At 41.6% G+C, this 21,426-nt stretch overlaps 1 protein-coding gene across 2 annotated transcripts in view; it reads left to right on the forward strand.

Moving 5' to 3' along the window:
• LOC105917441 (ras-GEF domain-containing family member 1C) overlaps positions 1–21,426 on the forward strand; it is a 33,642-nt gene that overhangs the window by 8,292 nt on the left and 3,924 nt on the right. The window contains exons 2-9 of one of the 2 annotated variants that reach the window (XM_012852283.3): positions 10,166–10,387; positions 11,761–11,883; positions 12,006–12,143; positions 16,971–17,192; positions 18,227–18,301; positions 19,569–19,670; positions 20,038–20,140; positions 21,264–21,343. In XM_012852283.3, the coding sequence (XP_012707737.2) occupies positions 10,172–10,387; positions 11,761–11,883; positions 12,006–12,143; positions 16,971–17,192; positions 18,227–18,301; positions 19,569–19,670; positions 20,038–20,140; positions 21,264–21,343 (1,059 nt within the window). In that variant the 5' untranslated portion in view covers positions 10,166–10,171. The remainder of the gene's footprint in view (positions 1–10,165; positions 10,388–11,760; positions 11,884–12,005; positions 12,144–16,970; positions 17,193–18,226; positions 18,302–19,568; positions 19,671–20,037; positions 20,141–21,263; positions 21,344–21,426) is intronic. The other variant, XM_021310791.2, reaches the window with a different exon arrangement.

Here is a 21,426-nt window from a genome sequence, read left to right on the forward strand (position 1 = left end):
CTACCTCTGCTTTGAACCCCTTCACTAATTTATATCTGACCTGTCTGGTTTGTCCCTTAGACTCTGTGATACTGGTTGTTCACGGATGCTCTCTAAAAAAGAAAAACTCTGAGACTTTCACAGATCGGCTGGATTTATAATTAGATTCATTTACACACCTGTGGACAACTTAGATTAGTTCTGGAAGCAATTTGTTGGGAGGGAGTTTTGTTAGGGGCACTCCACACTTTTCAAATTTTTATTTATACCAAAATCTGACACTCATGTCTAATTTCCTTTCACAGTTATGCACTACTTTGTGTTTCTGTCACAGAAAAATCCCAGCAAAAGAAATGGAAGTTTGGGGTAACATGATAAAATCCCAGGGTACAAATGCTTTGGCAAGCCTCTGGGATTATTTACATTCTCACATGTGCCATATTTGCACTTTATTATGTTTCAGACAGTTTTATCAAGGCATATAGGTGCACTATTTGAAAAAAAAAAAAATAATAAAGATGACATAGCCTGGACAAAGATGCACTGTGTCTGCCCTTCCAGTGAGCCCGTGCACCCACGGCGCTCGGATGCACACGAGCTGACCGTGAAAGGAATGAGGACGAACGCCCACACATGCACAGACCCTCTGCATGGACAGACAGAAACTCCCAGGGAGCATTGCACCGATGTAGCTGCTGTGTGTGAAACAGGTGCCAAATTATGAGACTATCTCTGTTCTGTTAGTAAAGGGGAATTACAGGGGAATTCCAGTGAGGAGGACTTAGGAGAGGCGTGTCTTTGGCCGATGGTGATGGTCTGGCTGCTTCTTTCCAGGCGTGGACCTCATGGAGAATCAGAGGAATGAGTGGAATACCTCGCCTGGAATTCTGGTCCTGTGTGTAGCTGCTGGGGTGGGTGCAAGGGTCCGCGCATGTGCTCCCCCCCCAAAGGCACAAAGAGCTCATTTGTTATCTAATACCCAACAGCAGGGACTGGGTGTGTTTTGTTGCGACGAGTGTGATGAGACATGCGTAGTATTTTGCGGTCGCTGCGTTGTGTCACTGTCCGGTTCAGCAGCCAGGTTGGCTCAGCCCGGATGGCCACGACACTCAATCCGAACGCCAAAAACACATTTGGGCTCCTGTGGAGACTGTCGGACTTGCCAGAAGGCTCCTCGTGCCAGAAGCTCCTGCTGGGGGAGCAGACTCCCGCGGGGCCGTCTGCGGCGGACACGTTAGGAAGTAGGATGTGAAGATGGAGATTTAGAAGGAAGATGAGGAATGTAAGCGGAAGGATGTAGTAGAAGGATGTATGGAGTACTTTATAGCTTTATTTCTCCTGTTACACTCTAGCTTTCAAAGAACTGAGAGGAAGATTTAGGCCAAAGTTGCAGTTCCCCGTGGATGCACAGAACAGTGTCAGTGCCCCCAAAAATACGCAAGGATCCGCTTTTTGTGGAGCACGCTTCCAAAATAGATAAAGTGGAGAAGTCGTGTCGTGTTAAAGTGGGTGAACATGTGGATCCTAAATTAGAAAGGAAGTGCTAGAGCATGCAAATCAGATGATGGCGGAGGGAGCCGGGGAAGTCGTATGCCGTCTGCAGGGGGAAACGCGACTTTATTCAGTCTGAAAAGACACATGTGTAACAGTAAAAAAAAAAAAAAAAAAAAACTGACTATCAGCGCTACACCCAGAGGTGTGCCTCCTTCTCTCGAGTGAGATACGGGTAGCAGCTTTTACCACATTCTTGTCTGAGTTTTTTTTTTCTTTTTTTTTTACCTCTCTTTAACTGTGATCGTTGGTGAAACCAGGAAGCTGTGACAAAAACAAAACAATGTTGCTGCAATAGCCCGTGCCGGATATTCGCTGCGCTTTCATCAGATGATGTTGCTGCTCTTCAAAGAACAGCGATACAGCAGCTGTGTTTTTCTAAGAAAACCTTTTGTGCCAAGGTAGAAGTCAGTCAGTTAGATAAAGTTGAAAAGTGAAAAGTGCAAAAACACTTTCAGTGCAGAATTTTATTGTTACATAAAAATATATTCTTTACATAACTGAACATGTAATGCGCTGGTATAAAAATTATCTGGATATGATAATCTTGAGTAGTGCCGTAACATAATGGTGTTTTCACAAAAATGAAAGCAAAAATTAATAACATAACAGAAAAGAGCAACAATTTTTACTTGTGCTGCTCTGACAGCTGCTAATATAATCTTATCTTTAATATTTAGTCATTTATTTTGCAGCTTATGAATAAAAACAGAATTGAGATTGAATAAAATTTAAATGAAACAGTTATTGCTTAGAATATTAAACAATGTAGGAGCTCCGCTCTTTATAGTGCAACAAAGATGTATCAAGCTTCTAATTAGTTAATTATAAGGGTTAATTAGTCTGCTCAGTTGACAGGTCTGAAGTTCAGGAGCTGTTTTTTTATATTAATATCACACTGTTTCCTTTCTTGTCATCTATGCTGGTGTTCTGAAGAACATCTTTTACATGGATCTAAGTGTGAAGAAATAAAGGAGGTTTTTGTGGAGAATCAAGTGTAATCTGCTCCCATTGGGGAAAGTTCATGTAAAGTGGAGCTCGGTGTGGAGGAGTTCACAGAGTCCTGCTGCGTTATGACCGGTTGGTTGCTATTCTGCGCTGTCATCGTCTCATTTACTTTCTTTTTTTTCACAGTAAAGGATCAACTGACCCTCTGGGAAATAAAATTTCCATTTTTCATGAGCGCTCCCAGGTGGCCAAATAAATATTTACTGAATTAATCTCACATCAAATGGGGTGTTGAGCTTCACTTTATCTTGAAACCGTCAGCCGTCCAACGCATCTGCACTGTGTGGTGTGAGATTAAGCGATGCTATTTGGACGTTGCGTTGACCTTTCAGTGGCAGCTGTGTTGTTCCTGTTCAGCTGCCCGTGTGTGGTACACATGGCACGATGAGACAGAAAGCTTTGACATGTCCAAAGAAATCTTTAGCTGGTTGGTTTATGTAATAATCAAGTTGTGTATTCTACAGTGTTAAATACATAGGAAGGGCTTAATTTTGCGATGGCACGATGTCTGTCTTTAACCCTCTGATCCATAAATTATGAAAGCCATGGTCAAGATTTTTTATTCTTCTTAGGACATGATAACGTTTTTTTAAATAACGTTATTTCATGAAGTTACAGATATGTCCAATGCAGTGGATTACATGCGCCTGAGAACTCAACATAAAACATTATGAATTTATTGTAAAAAAAAAAAAAAGAACAATCTTGTATTCTGTTGTAAATATACAAACAATTGTTTCATTTCTCAATTCAGTTCAATTCAATTTTATTTATATAGCACCAATTCATGAAACATGTCATCTCAAGGCACTTTACAAAGTCAAAATGACCTGCAGTCATGCTACATTCCCTAATATTAGATTTTGGGTGATGGCTGAATGCCCTCCAGCGTCAGTCAATTAGGAGCAAAACTGGAACATACTTAAAGTGATTTTACCACACATGCTGACGGTTTCCATTGTGTGTGGAGATGGCTCTGCCATAAAAGCAAATCCTCCTGAGACTTCAGGGACCCAATCAGCTGCCACTGTACTCCATCTTTCCTCCTTTCACCTCTGACTCTCAAATGGAAAAGGTCAAAGCGGCCGGCGTGAAGAGCTAATGCTGATTGTTCTCAGCCGTTAACGCCTCCATAAAAGATCCAGTTTGTCATCCGGTCTTCTACCCTGACACCTACACCTACGCTGCCATTTATAGCGATGCTATTTAAAAGGGGAGGCAGGTTTTACAGAGACTACATGTGAAGCAGCTACTACAATACAGAGATTAACTCAGTCAGGGCGCTGTTTGACAGCTTAAGCAGGAATGCCATTGTTTCATCAAGACATGCCACACATAGAGAGCTCCAAAGTCAAGGGTGCTGACAGAAATCTCCAGACAGAACAAAGCGGGCGGATCTCAGCCGCTCCGATGGCAGCGATAACAGCCTGAACAATGACACTTACTCAGCTGTCTAGACTGAGCGCTGAGCCGCCATTGGCTGACAGCTGGAGATCTCACGGGGGAATTGGAGCACTCACCGCCACGCTCACCTGTTCTTAGCTGCTTGATTCTCACTGTGTATTGTTGTTTTTCATGCATAGTTGATCCAGTGTGACAGGCACAGTGGGAGCTCAGCACAGAGAGGTGTGGAAGCAAGTTATATACAAAGTACAGCTGTGTTTTTGGTTCGGCTGTTGACGATGCAGGAAAGTGATGGGGAGCAATGTGACTGTCACTCCCAGCACTGAGCTGAGAGTTGGCCATCAGGACATTTGAGAATACTTTGTTGCCAAACTGTAACTTTAACTCTAACTAGGTTTGTTGGTTTTCATGGTCAGGTGTATAGAAAAAGCCACCAAAAAAATAATGGGATCAGTCAATTTCCCCTTAATCAACGTTGATCAATCAAATGCTGAAAAATCTGAATTTTCTCTTCTTATTTGTTAAATGCATCAAAATTAAAAACTCCCACCGTTTTTCATCTATAAATGGATCAACCAGGAATAGGAATAATGTTTTTATGTCTTGATTTCTGTCAGATTCAAAATTAATTCCTCTCTCAAAGAACCGTCAGAATTTGTTTTTCCCTTGTATGTGTTTTAATTCTAAGGACCTTAAAGAAAACCATGTCTACGTCTGAAGTCAACGACCTAAAAGACAGAATCTCAACCCGCTCATGCTGGAATTTAGAGAGACGATATATACAAGGAAGAAAAAAATCAAGTTGCTATCATTCCAAAGACAGAAAATCCCTGAAAGTTTACCACAAGGTCAGATCTCTCTGCACTCCACCCAGCTTTTATTTATTTTTCAGACATCTCTGACTCTTCATTGCCCAGTTGAGATGATAACTATTAAAGCAAGGACAGCACAATAAGGGGAAAAAACAATGTTTATACCAATGTTTCTCAGGGTCTTTTGAACACAGAAAACTAGACTGGCGACACTTTGCTATATTTGTATAGTGGCGTGGTGGATGAGAACAAATCACAGCGGCACAAACAAACACCACATTCCAGCCGCCATGCACGGTGGTGGAGGAATGATGAATTGGGATTGGTCTGGAGTCTGGACGTCCTGCACTGAGATGAATCGTGAATCTTTCCGTATGCCAAATACGTCACATGCAACAGGAAAAATACTGCAACCGTGGTAGCAAAACTGCATCAGAAGATGTTTTGAAAGGAAATGAAATGTAAAGCTTTCCGCTGGTCAGTCGCGTGAGAAGTTTTTGTTCATTTCGGGACTCGCCATATGTCATCCCGCAATGCACGTCCCTTTTTGTGTAAGTTTCCGAGCTTGGTGCAGGTACTGTTCGTCAAACAGGAAGAGCAGCATTGTAGCGTCAGAAAGGTATTTTAAAGCTTAAAGGGAACATTTGTTAAAAAAAAAACTGGTTAAAACACTAAGACTAACAAAGATGGAACTGTGTAGTTAGAGCTGCATTTGTGGAACACACTTCCTCTCCATTCTTTTTCTGCCACCACTTTTTGAATACGGAACTACAGATACTTTTCTACGCAACACCTTCTACTTCTAAAATCAGGACTCCAGTGACAGTAATGTTTGGTTATAATTCATAAAACAGCAGCACAAGGGTCTCATGTGTCAGAGGTGACTGTAAAAATCGAAATTTGGGGCACGTTACAGGTAAAATCTCACCATCGTGACGGCAAATCTTCACGTGAATGAAAAAAGAAGAACGTCAAGGCGTTTTAGGCCTCGACCTGCTTGAAAACTTCAGTGTTGCTCTCTGCCACGTGAACCATAAAGCCATTAGGGCTCCGTCTTAGAGGAACGGACACACAAGGTCGCCAACTGATGACTGGTTTATTTACACGCTCACTGATGAGCTGAGCTCTGCTCGCATCCTGCAGACCGGCTGGCAGAGCTGTGATGAAATCATAAATCGGAGCCTGAAAATTGCTGGTGGAGGGAGTGGCAAGTGGAGGGATACAAAATCAGTGGTGGGCTACAAAAAAAAAGGGGGGTGCTGGAGATTATTGCAAGCAGTGGAGGAAATAAGTGACAGTGTGATCGCGCGGAATAAAAACTCCAAAACATGAATGAAGACAATCAGACACAAAGTGGGAGTCGGAGAGAGCGTTGCCATGCATGAAACACCTCACACATAATATCACAGAGACAATTAGAGCTGAGCAGACGGTTCTGCTGTCAGTTCTCATGAGGAAGCTGCGTTTACTTCCCATAAATCATTCCTCCTGTGCTGCTGTGCTCACAGACGGAGGCTGGATGGGATCATGTCTGTGTTTTTTACGGGGTGGGTACGCCGTGGATGCATGTTGTAATCCAATCCAGTGGAGGTTGCTGCAAGGACACCCCACACTTGGCACTTTAGGGAATCGAATTGAGAGAAAGGGTTTAACTTTTACGAGAGGAAGAGCAGCTCTTTTTCTGCAGCACTAATAAGCCAATTGAAGAGATGCTCTGGGTCAATTTAAAAATTTAAAACTTAAACCTAAGCTGTCTGCTGATGCACCGGAGCTTCCCCACTGAAGTGCTCAATAATACTTCACCTAAACTGAGTTCAGTCAGATTACCAGGGAAGTTTTCTAGTTAGTTCTGTATTTTTAGCTGTTTATGCTCTCTTGTCAGGGTGCCACAGAGTAAAGTAGAGCAGACAGAAGCACGCCGGCCCTCTTTGACCACAGACATTATGAGACATATGGGCATAGTGTCAATATGAGCAGGAAGGAAGACCACAACAACAGCTCCTATGTAGACTGGCCTCCCATCCCCCAGCCCTTTGTCTGCCTGTCTGCGGGTATTTGTGTCTAGGTGTGCAAAAGTGCATGAATAAGTGCTAAAAGGTAGGGGGACAATGGAGAGCTAAGGCCTGGAATATAACAGAGCAGCTGTGATGTGGTTTCCTAGTTTTTCCAAAATTTCTATGGCAACGTTTGGGGATTTTATTTCTATTTTTTTTTTTTTTTGTAGCGGTTTAATAATAAACCCCCGGGCTTGCAAATATATTTCTACCAACAACCACGAGCAAAAATGTGTTTTTATTTTTGTTGCCCTAAAACCCAAAGCAGAGCACAACAGGGAAGCGAATGGAAATTGAGGCATGGCTGGCAAAAGCTGGTACCAGTAGAAATGCTGTAGTTGCAGCTGTAAGTTTCTGCATCTATTTCTGCTCCGTTGTCTAGGCTACAAACAACAGGAAGGAGACGTCACGATCACTTTAGAAATAATTTTGGCCCAAGGTTTCGCCATCTACGCTGGTGCTTTACCGACCTCGCTGCGATGCCTGGAGGTAGAGCTCTTTTGCTTTTAACCAACGGCGGCACTTAGATATTTGAAACCGTCCTTGAAGATGAAACCTGATACGAGGGGATGTCATCACCGGTTTTGATCTGTGAGAGGGGAGGGACGCCGACGGCCTGCGTCGTTTTTTTTATCGTGTTGTGTTTTTTTGGGATGCACTTTCTAGTTTAAATTTCTCCTGTTTGTGAGCTGGAAAAATCTCCAGCCTGAGGATAACAGTGCTCTCTGGTTTTGTAGCCGGCGTGCCCTGAGCAAAGCTTGTTGACTTGATGAAGCATCTTAGCCGCAGCTTTCATAAAGACAAAGAGGTACAGGGCAGCGTTGGGGCCGCCTGAGTGCTTGCAGGGTACAGCAGTCTCCACAGCGACTCAGTGACCCATTTCCATTTTCTCCTGTCTGTTTTTGGGGTGGGAGATGGGGCCGGCTTAGGGGGGCTGGCTACCCACACCCTGACGATTGAAGCGGGTCACTGGGTGACTAGACTGAGATTGTCTGCTGTAGAGGATCTAGATATTAAAAATGTAGACCCAAAGAGATCCACTGGAGGAGAGAGTTAGAAAAACAGTATGACGTCCTTTAATAATTAGTTGGCCTCGTTGAACGTGATTTCTAAATATTTGATGTGCAAATGAATACAAAAGAAGTTCAACGAGACCGCCGTGCCGTTACTGAAGGTGCATCAATGAGACTTTACCTATTTCTTGTTATTTCTGGTTATCACCAGGCCTCCTCTGATTTTGACTGATTTCTCTAAAAGAAAATGGGTTGATGAATTAGAAGATCATCCCCGTATACTTTTCAAAGGACTATGTCCCATCCTTTATCTATTTTTTATTAGCTCCATTTAAAATGCCAATCATTGATCGTGGCCAATCGAGGGAATATTAACTCTGATTTCTAAATTCTATGTATTATTTGAGCCAATCCGGGCCAGTAAAACTATAAAACATTTTAAATTTGTTTTCTTTTTAATTTGATACATTTGGTTGAGAGAAAAAAAATTTAACCAATCACATTTGATCTTGCACATTTGAGGTCTGGCTTTTCATTGGCCAGTACCGATTTTAACCGGTGTTTTTCTAGGGCCAATTTCAAATATTTTTCTAAGGCCTATACCACATACAAAGTCTTTTATGTAACCTTTGCTTTAAATGTCAAAAACTGCGCTGCAGGTTCAGTGGTAATGATAGTAGTTAAAAACCCATCAGAAGATTAAGGAACCATCCCAACATTTGCATCAAGGCCCGTCTCTAACCTTCAGATTTTCCCTACTGACAAAAACTTTAAATAACAGCTTAAATGTTGCATTGTTGTTGTTGTTGTTTTTTGTCCAAGCATGCAAAAATGTAGGAATAATAAAATGTTTTCTTTCAGACGCCACTCACAATTCCTGCAGAGGTGAAAGCATTATAATGATGATAGAAAATATTGCCATGCTGTTTTAGTTTACAGCTTTGTCAAGACAATCTCCACAAATATGAGATGTTAGGGGAGATATGACATAAAAAACAAACTTTGTGGAAATCTTCCATGGCTCAACAGATCGTTACTTTAGTTTAATATTACGAAAACCTGTAATTTTGAAACTGATGTTTAGTATTGTGATGGTGATATTGGTTGAGATTAACCCCCGTTTTCATCACGTTTCTCTTTCTTTTTCATCATGAGTTTCTCCACCATTTTCTGGAACTCTAAGCATTTCAGAAACTGAGCTCCATATCAGATGTGGGCATCAAGGGCAGTGAAAGTCCATCCGTCGCGCTAAACATGTCATTTCCATGCAGAGAGTGAATTCGTGTCATTTGAGTCAAGCAAATATTACGTCCAAGCAGCTGTTTCGAATGGTGGCATTAGTCATTTTGTTATTGCTATAAGGGCAGCAATTTGATTATTTTCTTTATTTGTTATTTTTTTATCTCTAACTTTGCTTTGCTTTTTTTTTTACCTCTGGATTTGATTGTGTTTAACCTTTCAGTGTGATGTTCAGCGTCGTTGTTGCTTTAAAAGCCCTTTGATAAATACATTTGTTTTCATTAAATACATTTAATATTATTGTTATTAATATAATAACAGAAGTAGTAGTAGTTACTATTGCATGTTATTAACACCAAAGCATTATGCTGTGTTGTATAGTCCGCATATAAATCCTTTGTCTATTTCAGTTGTCGTTGATGGCACTAATGGATGGAAAGGAAGGAAGGAAGGAAGGAAGGAAGGAAGGAAGGAAGGAAGGAAGGAAGGAAGGAAGGAAGGAAGGAAGGAAGGAAGGAAGGAAGGAAGGAAGGAAGGAAGGAAGGAAGGAAGGAAGGAAGGAAGGAATATTTATTAAGTGCCTTTGACAGACTGAGCGCTGTACAGAAAACCAATAAAACAACGATTAAAATCAAGTGATAAAAATAAGATAAAACAGTAGAATCCCAATAGAAATGAACATTCAATGTAAAAGAACATTGACTGTTTAGGGATATTGAAAGTAACTAGGAAAGGGAATTAAGGGGAACCTAGCCTGTTAGTGTGTTATGCATAGGATGGGATTATGATGTGACAGGGCTCCAAAAAGCACAGGGAACTAATCAAGTTGCTGAGCTGAAGGGTTCATCATCTAGTTTTCAGTATTCTGTGACTCAGAATTCATTTTTAGTCTAACTCTGTCATCGTTTCCCATTTTTAGAAACCAGATCAACTGTAGATAATGGGAATATCCACAAAACTAACCGCACTATGTTTTATTTACCTTATGTGTTTAATAGTAGGAAAGTACAAGTGGAGCGCCCTGAATCTGCATGCAGGTTATTTCCTTTCTTCCTCTTCCCCATTCGGGCAGCACTTACAGTGTCCTCTGTTGTTTGTGTTGCAGTCAGGAATGCCCCAGACTGTGTGCTCAGGCACCATGTTCACCACTTCCAGTGGTTTCAGCCCCCACCTGGCCTGCGCTGAGCCTGGGGAGGAGGAAGAGGAGGGGGCCCCTCAGGAGGGCCCGGGACCGGCTGCTTGTCTGGCGGATGGGCCTCCTATCACCTCTGCTTCCCTGGAGACCCTGATCCAGAACCTGGTGCCCACTGCGGACTACTACCCCGAGGTAAGCCGAACCAGGAGATTTATCTCATTTAATTGCAGGATGCTTTTATATATTTAGTAGTTTGAAGATGAAATATTGAGAAATTGGGATGACAAAGGTTAGGAAGATGACACACAGAGAGGCAAAGTTATTATGACATCTAAGGCAGCAATTGAGAAGTGACATATTTCAACTCTTTTTGAACTCTTACTCTTCCTCGTGACTCTTCCTTATAGTCCTAAAGCTGTAGGACGGTTGTCTGAATCTTGAGCCAACCTTGATGTTTTTCATATTTTTGCACATTACAACCACCGATCTCATTTTGTGTCTATTTTATTAGGATTTAATGGGATAATGTAGTGCAATATTAGTGTTGTGTGTTTCTACAAAGTAAAAGTGAAAACTAGAATGACCTTTTGCATTCAGACCCCTTCTGTGTGGCCTTAATGGAAGAGTTTCTGGTGCATTGTTGAAAGAAAGAGTTATGCTTGCAGTGTGCCATAAGCAGCCTAGAGACTCATAACAAACATGCTGAAGAAGATGCTCTGGTCAGATAAGACCAAAAATGTAGCATTTTGGCCTAAATGCAAAACTCTTAAGCGTGGTGCTGACAGCATCATGCTATGAGGATGCTTTTGTTCAGTAGGGACGGAGAGGCTCCAAAGGAAAGGGAAGATGGATGGAAGTAAATACAGGTCCTGGAAGGAAATCTTCAAAGTCTTAGGAGTGGGGCACAGATTTCAGTTCCAATCCAAACAACGACGCTAAACATAGAGCCAGGGCTACATTATAGTGGTTTAGAAGTATATTTATGTGTTAGAATGGCTGTGATTGCAGGAATGTTTGTTTGTACAACGTACTGATTCAGCGGGGCTGAATTCAAATGCACGTCACCTCTTCTTGGTCGTTACGTGTAACAAGTCTTTGCTATCATATTAACTTTAGATTATGCACAAAATCCTGATAAATTCATTGGAGTTTGCAGTTGTGATGTGGTAAAATGGGAAAACATTGATCCATGATTCAGTAGCGCACAAAACACTGCTCTAATTTCTTACAATGTCTTTTTTTTTTAAGGATTCACACGATCCCCCAGGGCAAGAAACCTTTCCTCCTTTTTGCCCTGTTTGTTACTGACCTTCATCCACGCGTCTCCGTGTCAGCTTGATTAAAACCCTTCCTTTGATCGTCTTCCAGATGGAAATCTCTGGAAGCGCTTATAGACTGAACTGCGGCCTGAGAGAGTTGTTTCGGTTTACAGTCTCGGTGACAGCCGTGCTAATTTGATTACTAGCCTCGAGTCTCTGCTTAGTTTAATTACAGCCAGCAGCTCTGCTTTTATGGATGCTGTTGTGGGAGCATCTCGGTAAATGTCCTCCTGTCTCTTTCCACAGAAAGCCTATGTGTTTACGTTCTTGCTGAGCGCCCGTCTGTTCATTCCGCCTTCGGAGCTGCTCTCCAGGGTGTGCGAGCAGTGCATCAAGCAGCAGCAGCTAGATCAGAGCCCGCTCGACACGGTCGGCACCGCACCACACACACACACTCTCCTGTTTGTGTATGAAGCAGCTAAGGGGCAGAGGCTGTCAAACAGATGTGTTTTTTTAATTTTTATTTTAACTTTTCGATTGTTGACCGACAGGTTAAAGTACGCAAGTTTGGTCCTAAGATCCTGCAGCTGCTGACAGAATGGACGGAAACGTTCCCGTCAGACTTCAGGGACGAGAAGATGGTCGGACACCTTAAAGACATCATCCACAGGATAGCTCCGTGCGATGAGGTATGCCAAGTTATCGAGAATCAAGAGTCTTCGTTGTCATTATGTAATCATAGTGAAGTTTTGCTTAGACACTGGCTCACAAATCAAAGATGTGAGCATTCAAAGAGATGACCCTCAAAAATGCAAAAACACAATATGAAAAAACGTTTACATTTAAAATGAAGCTGCACAGCAGAAGAGAAAGACTTATCGAAAGAAGAAAATACTTTGCAATTGTTAACAGATCATAAGGTATATTTAGATAAAAATATAATGTTCCAAGTTTAATGTACCAAACACAAAGATATCTATTAATCAAGTATAAGTATAGATACTAGGGTTTGAAACTACTTCTATATAAGTAGAAGTATCAACTCAAACCTTTTACTCTAGTAAAAGGTTACTATAAATGTATAGTATGATGTTAATAGTGACAAAAATTGGGATTGGCTGTTTCCCCTACATATGTCCATTGAAAACAAACTATTTAGTACAATGCAAATATGCTAAAGGTCCTTTAGGTGCAATACTGATCATCAACGTGACTTTAATGGAGCAGAAGATCAGATGTCTGGTTGCCTCTAAGTATTAGTGCAAAACGTCAAACTTCAGGGACATGTTATCAATAACCTTTTACTTGTTATTACTGGAATGTAAAAAGAACATCCAAGCATAGCTACGGGAATTGATGGGGGCAACAGAAGTAAGATAACACAACTGGACATGAAAATGAGTGCATTAGGTTACCATCTTATAACCCTCTTATAACAATGACCCTTTTATGGTTGACTGTATGCAGTAGACAATGTTGTCAAAATGAATGATTATTCGAAGCAGTTAATAAAAAAATGTAAATAACATATAATCCTAAAAATGGAATGTTCTTCTATGTTTAGTTCTTCTTCTTACGTTTTTGTTGGGGCGTTTGGCAAACAACTTGGTGTAGTAGTGCCTCCAGCTACAATCAAAATCACTGTTCGGGTAGCGCTATTTCTCTGAATATTCTTTTTGTTTTTTTTATTGACAAGCGAGAACGAAAACAAGCCGAAAGAAAATAAGTAATGAGACTATTTTTAAAACGTAAGGAGTATAAGTAAAAAGTAGGGTAAAAATAATTACTACACTAAAGTATAAATAACCAGAATTTCTACTTAAGTGAGGGGACAAAGTATTTTTACATAATTACTTGACACCTCTGACCAAACAACACTTCCTGGGAAGCTAAAAAAGTGCACAAATAGTCTTTAGCATCTGATAAAATGTAAATGTTCAGGTCAAAAAAGACAGATAGCGGTCAATTTGTATTTGTGATGTAAAATGCTGTGCAATTTCGTGAACGTACCAGACAAACACTCCCTAAGAAGCTAAAAGTGTGCAAATAGACATTATCTTCCTACAGCAATGTTCTACAAATATTTTATAATTTCAGAGGGAAATTTTTACTTACTAAAAGGTAGTTATACAATGCACCGTAAACATGTTCACCCCCTGAAGCTTTTAACATTGCACACTATTCACCTTTTCTGTTTCAATGATATTTCATGGTTTCCCAATAGAAAGAGGTACGCCATTAAGTGGAAAGAAAACGCTACATGGTTTTAATCGTTTTTACTATTAAAAATCTATCTTTCCATGAAGTCTGATCAACTTCCCTGTCTGTGAAAAGGAAAATCAACCCACAGCATGATGCTCCCACCTCTGCGTGTCACTGTGGAGATGATGTGTTCAGGGGTACTTTTCTTTTTTTCTACCTGGAGTAATGAGATGCATCAGAACGTGTTTTCAAGGGATTGTGCAGCGTTGGTTTTACACGCGTAGGCCGAAGCATTTGATTTTTGTTCCATCAGACCTGAGCACTGACTTTGCCACCTTTTGACATCTTTCAGTTAAACCAACAAATAATTTTGGTTAGTAATGAGTCTAAACAAATGGTTAATCTCCTTTTGTTTGGTTTTAAACAATGATTTGCATGTTAAACTGGGAAAGCTATGTAATAAGTGTCACTTTCAGCATGCCAAAACGATCTAGAAAACTTATTATGTATGTATTTGTAAATAATATTTAATCTCTTACAAACCTTTGAAGAATTTTTACTAAATCTGTGGCTTCTGAAGTTAAACGGTTGCACAGGATTTAATTTAGGAATATTAAAGTAAAGGCAGTGGATACAAATACACTCCACACTTTTCAGATTTCCCCCCACTTTTTACTTTCTTTCTTGCAAAAAATTAGATACATTTTCTACTCGGTTATTAACTACCTTGTGTTGGTCTCTTATCACATAAAGTCTTGGAAGAATGCTCTGAACTTTGTGGCAAATATGAAAAAGTTAAAGTGCTCTGAATACTTTAGGAAGGCTTTGTGTCCGCCTCCGTATTTTTTATGCTACTGCATCTTTTTTTTACTCATACTCCCTGCTCGTCTCACACAGAGACCTGGTGTCACAGTTTAACCGAATTCCTGTTTTTGTTGCGCAGTGAACAGATCGGCAGCTTTACTCGGCACGTTGAAGACTGACAATGCTTTGTGTGAGGAGGTTGAAACTAGCTGAAAAGCTCTGCTTGGATCATGACTCCCCGAAGAGTTCGCCCTGAGGGTAAATGTCCTCAGGGAACCGTCGCTGACATACTGGGACTTTTAGCTTCCCTGCGTGTCAGAAAATGTCTCTAAAGAGGAAACCCTTGGCATTAAAAGGGACTTCCATCGTCTATATTTGACTCATTTTGAATAAAGAGTTGTGCTGCAAGCAGATGTGGTAGCCTTAAAAAAAAAAAAGCCTCATTTTTTTTTTTTTTATCACTGTGGTAGCTGACACAAGAAGTGAGAGTGTCAGTGTCAGCTTGAAAACCAGCTGTTGTACAATATTGTAAAGCGGGAGAGTGGAGCTCGGGGAGGAAAAGGAGGATATTAAAGGAGTGGCTTTGGAGGAGAATTGAGGAGGGAGAGTGGCGGAGGAAATCTGGTGACGGGATGCAGAGCCACAGAGAGAGGAGAGAGAAGAAAAACGGTGAAGGAGGAGGAGGAGGAGGAGGAGGGCGATGAAGTCCGAGCAGAGGAGCCGGGGGGAAAACGGGAGGAGGCGGCGGGATGCTGGGCAGGTGGTGATGAATGCGCTGCTATTTACAGCTGGCTGTCCTCAGCATGGGTGTGTGCATGCGTGTGGGAGCCGTGGCTGCGGGTCATTTGTGAGGCAGACTGACCTAATGGCCTCTGTGTGGAGCCATCTGCAGGGAGGGGCTCAGAGATTCAGACAACACTGAGCGCATTACTGCAACAGTCTGAAAAACAGTTGCATTTTAACTTTTTATTCTCCAGCTTATTAACTTCTCTTTCATATCATCTCGTGCTCTCAATATAATTTGCTTCTTTGATAAATGAGCGGGTACTCTAGTGCCTTAGTTGATTTGAGGCTACGGTGTTTTCCTGTTGCTTTAACTTTTTCACATCTCGTCACATCACAATAACAAACTTCATTGTGTTTTATGTGAGAGACCAACAGATGATTTTGCATGTTTCTGAAGAGGAAGAAAAATAAAAAATTTCCTTCACAAAATGAAAATCTGAAAAGTTTGACATGCATTTGTATTTAACCTCTTTAATATTATACAGTTAAATAAAATAAAGGGTAAGCCTTTAGATGTTGCATATTTAGTAGATACAGTGTGTGTAATTTTATCTATGAAAGTTTCAGAGGTTTGTTAGAGAAAATCACTGAACATAAGGAACGTAGCAGAGGAGGGATAAACCTGCTGAGAGGTGAAGTGGGATTCGAGCCCAAAGAGTTCTGCTCAGTCCAGTATTTGAAAAGGAAAAGAGTGAAATGAAAAGTCACAATTGCAAATCTCCCAAGACATAGCAGACTTCCTCAGCTGGCAGGCATGGAAAGCATTAAGCAGAGAAACAGGCAAAAGACCCATGGAAACTCTGGAGGAGCTGCAGAAGACCAGGAGGGAAGCTCAGGAGGAAAATCTGTTGTGAGGGAAAACAATAACCACGCGTTTGACACATTCTGGCCTGTAAGGGTGTCAGGAGTAAACCCGGTTCTGAATAAAGGTATTGTTGAAACTAATCCACAAGAAAACCCATTTACAGAGTCCTAAATTGACATTTTTGGCCTGACACTTCACATCAACCTGAACACACCGTCTGCGGGGTGAAACATTGCTGCGGCGGCATCGTGCTGTCATACTTTTCTTTCAGCAGAGACAGGCAGGCCGGTCAGAGTTGATGGGAAGTTGAATGGAGCTAAATAAACGATAATTCTGGAAGAAAACCTGTTAGAAAGCTCACTTTAGAAGTTCAGATCAAAACACAGCCATGTGTTAGAACGGACCAGTCAAAGCCCACACATGAATGTGTTGCATCAAACCTGACTGAGCTTCAGCTATCTTGCAGAGAATAACGGCAAAGCTGGCGGATTTATTGCAGATGGAAGATGGGTTCTCACATGATTTCCTCAGTGGAGCCGAATACTCAATACTTACATTTATTTGCAAAGAAAAGTATGAAAGGTGCGAGAACAATGCTTTTCTCACATTTCTTTTTCTTTTTTGTCGAAAAAATCTGGAAACCGCCAAAATCACCATTTCTGTTCCCCTTCACAGCTACGCAACAGTTCATGTTGTCCTGTCGCATCAAATCCCAATAAAATACATTCAAGTTTTTGGTTTTGAAATGAGAAAGTGTTTAAGAGCTGGGATTTGTGCTCACCGTGAAGCACCCCAGTCATCCTGATCCATGCCTATCACTGCCCTACAAGACAAATTAATAAATTATTCATCAAAGAGGTTATTGATAGTTTCCCGCTCCCCGGCTCATCTTGTCGTCCCTTTTTCCTCTCCACTGCAGGCGTACTGGAAAACCCTGAACCAGATGCTGCAGAAGCTGAGCCAGAGGTTGGCCCTGATGAGCCAGGGGGAAGAGAGCATCGTCAAGGTCTCCCTCAACGCCTCCTCCATCTCCGACAAGCTCGTGGCTTTCAAGACCAAGCCCCCACCCATCCAGAAGGACATTCTCTCCATCTGCAATGACCCCTACATGCTGGCACAGCAGCTCACCCACGTGGAGCTGGTGAGTCCTGAGGGAAGAAGGAGGGGAGGGCGAGCGGTACGGAGGGGGGTCAGGCGGAGGTCAGGGTAGGAGACGTAACGAGGATGGAGGACAAGAGAGTGGAAAGGATGCTGGAGGAGCGTAAGGGCGCTAAGGATGATGAACGATGAGTGGTGATGGAGCCCATTTCAGGCTCCTGAGCCATTTTAAGTTATGGGAATAGAAGGACATATAGAGTCAAGGTTTTTTTTTTTTATAGATCATAGGAACGACGTGCAATAAAATATGTATAACGACGCATAATAGCAGTAAAAGCTGCAGCTTTCCTCACAGTGCATGCATGTGTCACGACGTAGGCGACGTTTGGCTGCATTTCTGTGCATGCTTTTATTTTTTTTACAGCATGCCTGAGTAAGCCTGCACCCTTGTCTGAGCGGTGACATCACCCCCAGAAGTCAGCAAAGAGCCCGGGGCCCTGAACAAAGGGAATGAAACCATGGCGAATATATATGACCTGACAGCTTCACACTCTGACACACACACACACACACACACTAGAAGAGAAGCAGAGACAGACAAGTAGGCGTGTGCAGATCGCACATTGTGGATTTTATGACGCCTTCAGTGGATTTAAACATTGTGCCGGCACCGACTAACAGCTGGTCGTTGGGCTGCTTTCTAGCTCTTTATCAGACGTGAGTTTGAGCTCGAGGTGCGATGGGCCGATTGAGTCATTTCGAGTTTGCCGCTGTCTTTTAATAGAAGTGGATGTTGTCCCCAGAGTCACTGTGGACATATGATACCAGCGTGTCACGTCCGTGAGTCATCGCTTCCTCCTATCGATTGGCCTCCATTACTGAAATGAAAGAGTTGTTAATCACATAGCTCCCGCCGATGCGTCTGTGCCTAGTTGTAGCTGTTCATGTTGTCGTGGCTTTAAAGCATTTAGACGGTTGGAATGAAAAAAAAAAAGATAAAATAAACGACATGAATAAAATGAATGATGAAAAATGAATGAAAATCCACAAAACATGCCCGCGTGTCTGTTTTTCCAGGAGCACCTAAGGCATATTGGGCCGGAGGAGTTTGTCCAAGCCTTCGTTCAGAAAGATCCACTGGACGGTACACAGGTGAGCTTTCAGGAAGTGGGTTTATAAATCTGTTTAGATCCCGACCTCAGGTGAAGGTGCAGTGGTAAAGCAGGTAGAGAGAAACATTAACCTAAAGGAAAACCTTAAAACAGAACTAGGCCCGTCAGATCCAAGACTGATAGATATGATAGGCGATAGACAGCGGGCGTCAGCCCAAGATGGTCTATTACATTAAACTTTATTTTTGAACTCTGGAGTTGCGTTTTACAGTATAAATTACTGAAGTTATTTCAGCATGTTACACCCGTTAAGCAGGTTCGTTATTTGGTGTGACTTATACGAGGAACAGTGTTCAACTTTGATCCAGTCTACTTTTCAAGCTTAAAGACTAGAGATCCCCTTCCTCATCTGTCAATGTTTTCTTCCATGTTTCAAAATGAGGCGGGCATAATAATAATTAGAGATGTCCGAACTGTTAGTCCCCACTACAAATTGCGGGGGATTTAAATATAGCCACTTACTGACTCCCACTTCATCACCGTTAATAACATGATTGGCATTTACATGCTGGAAAAAGGCAGCTTCATAGTGCATCAGAATATCACGCTACTTTTCAGCCCTCACCAATGACCTTGTGGATGCTGCTGGATCAGTTTCCCCTGACAGAGACGGACGCCGCGTCCCAGGACAGCGTTAATATGCACCTCCAGTAAACTTGGTCATGGTGTAACGACGTGTCATCTGCAAAACGTACTTTTCAGCTGAGGAGCTAGGCTCGCTTTAGTTCACTTGCTCTCTGTTTCGACGTGACCTGTTTATGATTCAGATCACAACATTTTGGATCACTTATAGCTTTTATGAGAGTCAAATGGGTTTTAGAGGAGAGACAAACTCTGTTAGGAGTGCAGGGCATTAAAACAACGTTTACTATCGTCCAGGAAAATATTAATCAGGTTTGTTTACTTACTCATTACCAGCCTTTACCATCCTCAGTGAATGAGGAATGAAACGGCGAACAAACATTAAGCTTCTATCTGGTATCTAATCTTGGACATTTGATGTAACCATGGAGATTTACTTTCCCTTCGTCTCTTGAACTCCTCTTCCCCTCGCTCATCCCGTGCTGGTTATTTTCCATTGCCCTCCACCTCTCCTGTCGTGTCCGCTCTCAGCTCGCAGTCTTTGCCATTTACACTCTCACAGGGGGTCAGCCTGTACATAGGAAGCTAATTAGTGTCGCTGCAAATCACTACAGTGCCTCACATCTTGTGTGTGTGCGTGTGTGTGTGTGCGCGTGTGTCAACAGCAGCCATCTTTCAGCGAGCAGAAGAAGAAAACCACCAACCTTGAAGCTTACGTCAGGTGGTTCAACCGACTGTGTTACCTGGTAGCAACGGAGATCTGCATGGTGAGTGAGAAATGATGTTATTCTGTTTCTGGACTTTAGAAGAAACGGCACACTAAATGTTGCATATTGGGCAGATTAGAAGCTTTTCTCAGAAACTTTATAGAAATATATTACATCTTATATATAAATGATATCAGAATAAATATATATTTATAATGAAAGGTATAGTTTGCACGTTTTTTCTCAATTTTCTTGAATATTTACTTTTAACCATCAAATTGGGGTTGTATTACAGAACATTACTGCCACCCTGTGGATACTTTTTGTAACTACAATATTTTGTGTCTGGAAATATTAATATACACTTTTTTAAAAATTAAAAAAAAAATTAAATGGAAATCTCACATATTTGGTCAACATTTTATAGCCAGCGAAGAAGAAGCAGAGAGCCACGATGATTGAGTTCTTCATTGATGTGGCCAGAGAGTGTTTCAACATCGGAAACTTCAACTCCCTGATGGCCATCATCTGTGAGTTCCCGGTTTTACTGTGCATTCAGTACTGCGCAAAGATTTTAGCTTGGTGTGTAAACATACATGCTGCAAACTAAGAAAGCCTTTAATAATAGAGGTTTTGTCTATCAAAAAAGTTGCATTGAATAAACAGAAGAAAAATCTACATTAAAGTTCGGTGTGACCACGCTTTGGCTTCCAAACGGCATTGAGCCTTTTTGGTACACTTGCACGCTGTGTTCAAAGGAGCTCAGTTGTAAATTCTTGCAAACAGCTTGGAGAACCAACGATAAATGGATTTTTGCTCATATTCTTGTCTATAATCCCAGACAGATTCAATCATGGATCGCTTTCAGGATGGTTGTTTTTGGGTTGCCATTCTGCTGCGGACTAAAATTGGGTCAGGCATATGCCTTGATGATGGTAAATGGACTGAATGTATATAATCCTTTTCTAGTCATTCTGACCACTCAAAGCGCTTTTGCATTCACCCAATAGACATTTTCCTTCTTAAGTGAAACTGTTTTGTGAAAAACACATTTAGTCCAAGCACTCCAGGCAGTAGACGGGTGTGCTTGGCTCCTACTGGTTTGTGCAGGTTTCAGAGCTCACGGCACAGCCAGACATGCTCCAATTTTGAAAGGAAATACGTAAGTTTGATGTGCTTTAAAGTCCAGTCTGCTTTGAAATCTCTGACTGGGAGAGACTCCGCCGATTCAGCACAATAAGCTCCTGTATTGGTGTCACCTTGCATGTGACTTGAATCTATCTTGCACAACCTCATCTTAGGCTCAGAGTTTGGCTGCTCCTCACCCGTCCTACAGCTGTTTGCTTCAGGGTGAATTTCTACCTAGATGGAAAATTGATTATTGTTAGTACATGTTAGTTATAACCAGTTGATCAAACGCATGACTAACGCTTGGTTAAAGGAACTCATGCTAGTGGGTTAGTAGCAACAAGTATTGATTTGATATAGAACTTTCCTCTGTTGGCTCACTTTGCATTTTGTAAATTCTTCAAAAAGGACAAATATTCATTTTACATTTTAAATAGGTTTCATGCTATAGCATTTTTGTCAAACATTTTAACAAACTGCCCATATCTTGCCTTGATTTTAAACAATAACATCTTTTTTCTGCAGCTGGCATGAACATGACGCCTGTGTCACGACTGAAGAAGACTTGGAGCAAAACCAAAACTGCCAAATTCTTCATTCTTGAGGTAACCACGCTCCTTTCTCTGACTTCCTAAGATAGGCAGGTGACATCCTAAAGCTGACTGTCTGTTACCGTTTGCTTTCGCAG

The sequence above is a fragment of the Fundulus heteroclitus genome, chromosome 23 (assembly GCF_011125445.2).
Source record: "Fundulus heteroclitus isolate FHET01 chromosome 23, MU-UCD_Fhet_4.1, whole genome shotgun sequence".
NCBI classification, from domain to species: domain Eukaryota; kingdom Metazoa; phylum Chordata; class Actinopteri; order Cyprinodontiformes; family Fundulidae; genus Fundulus; species Fundulus heteroclitus.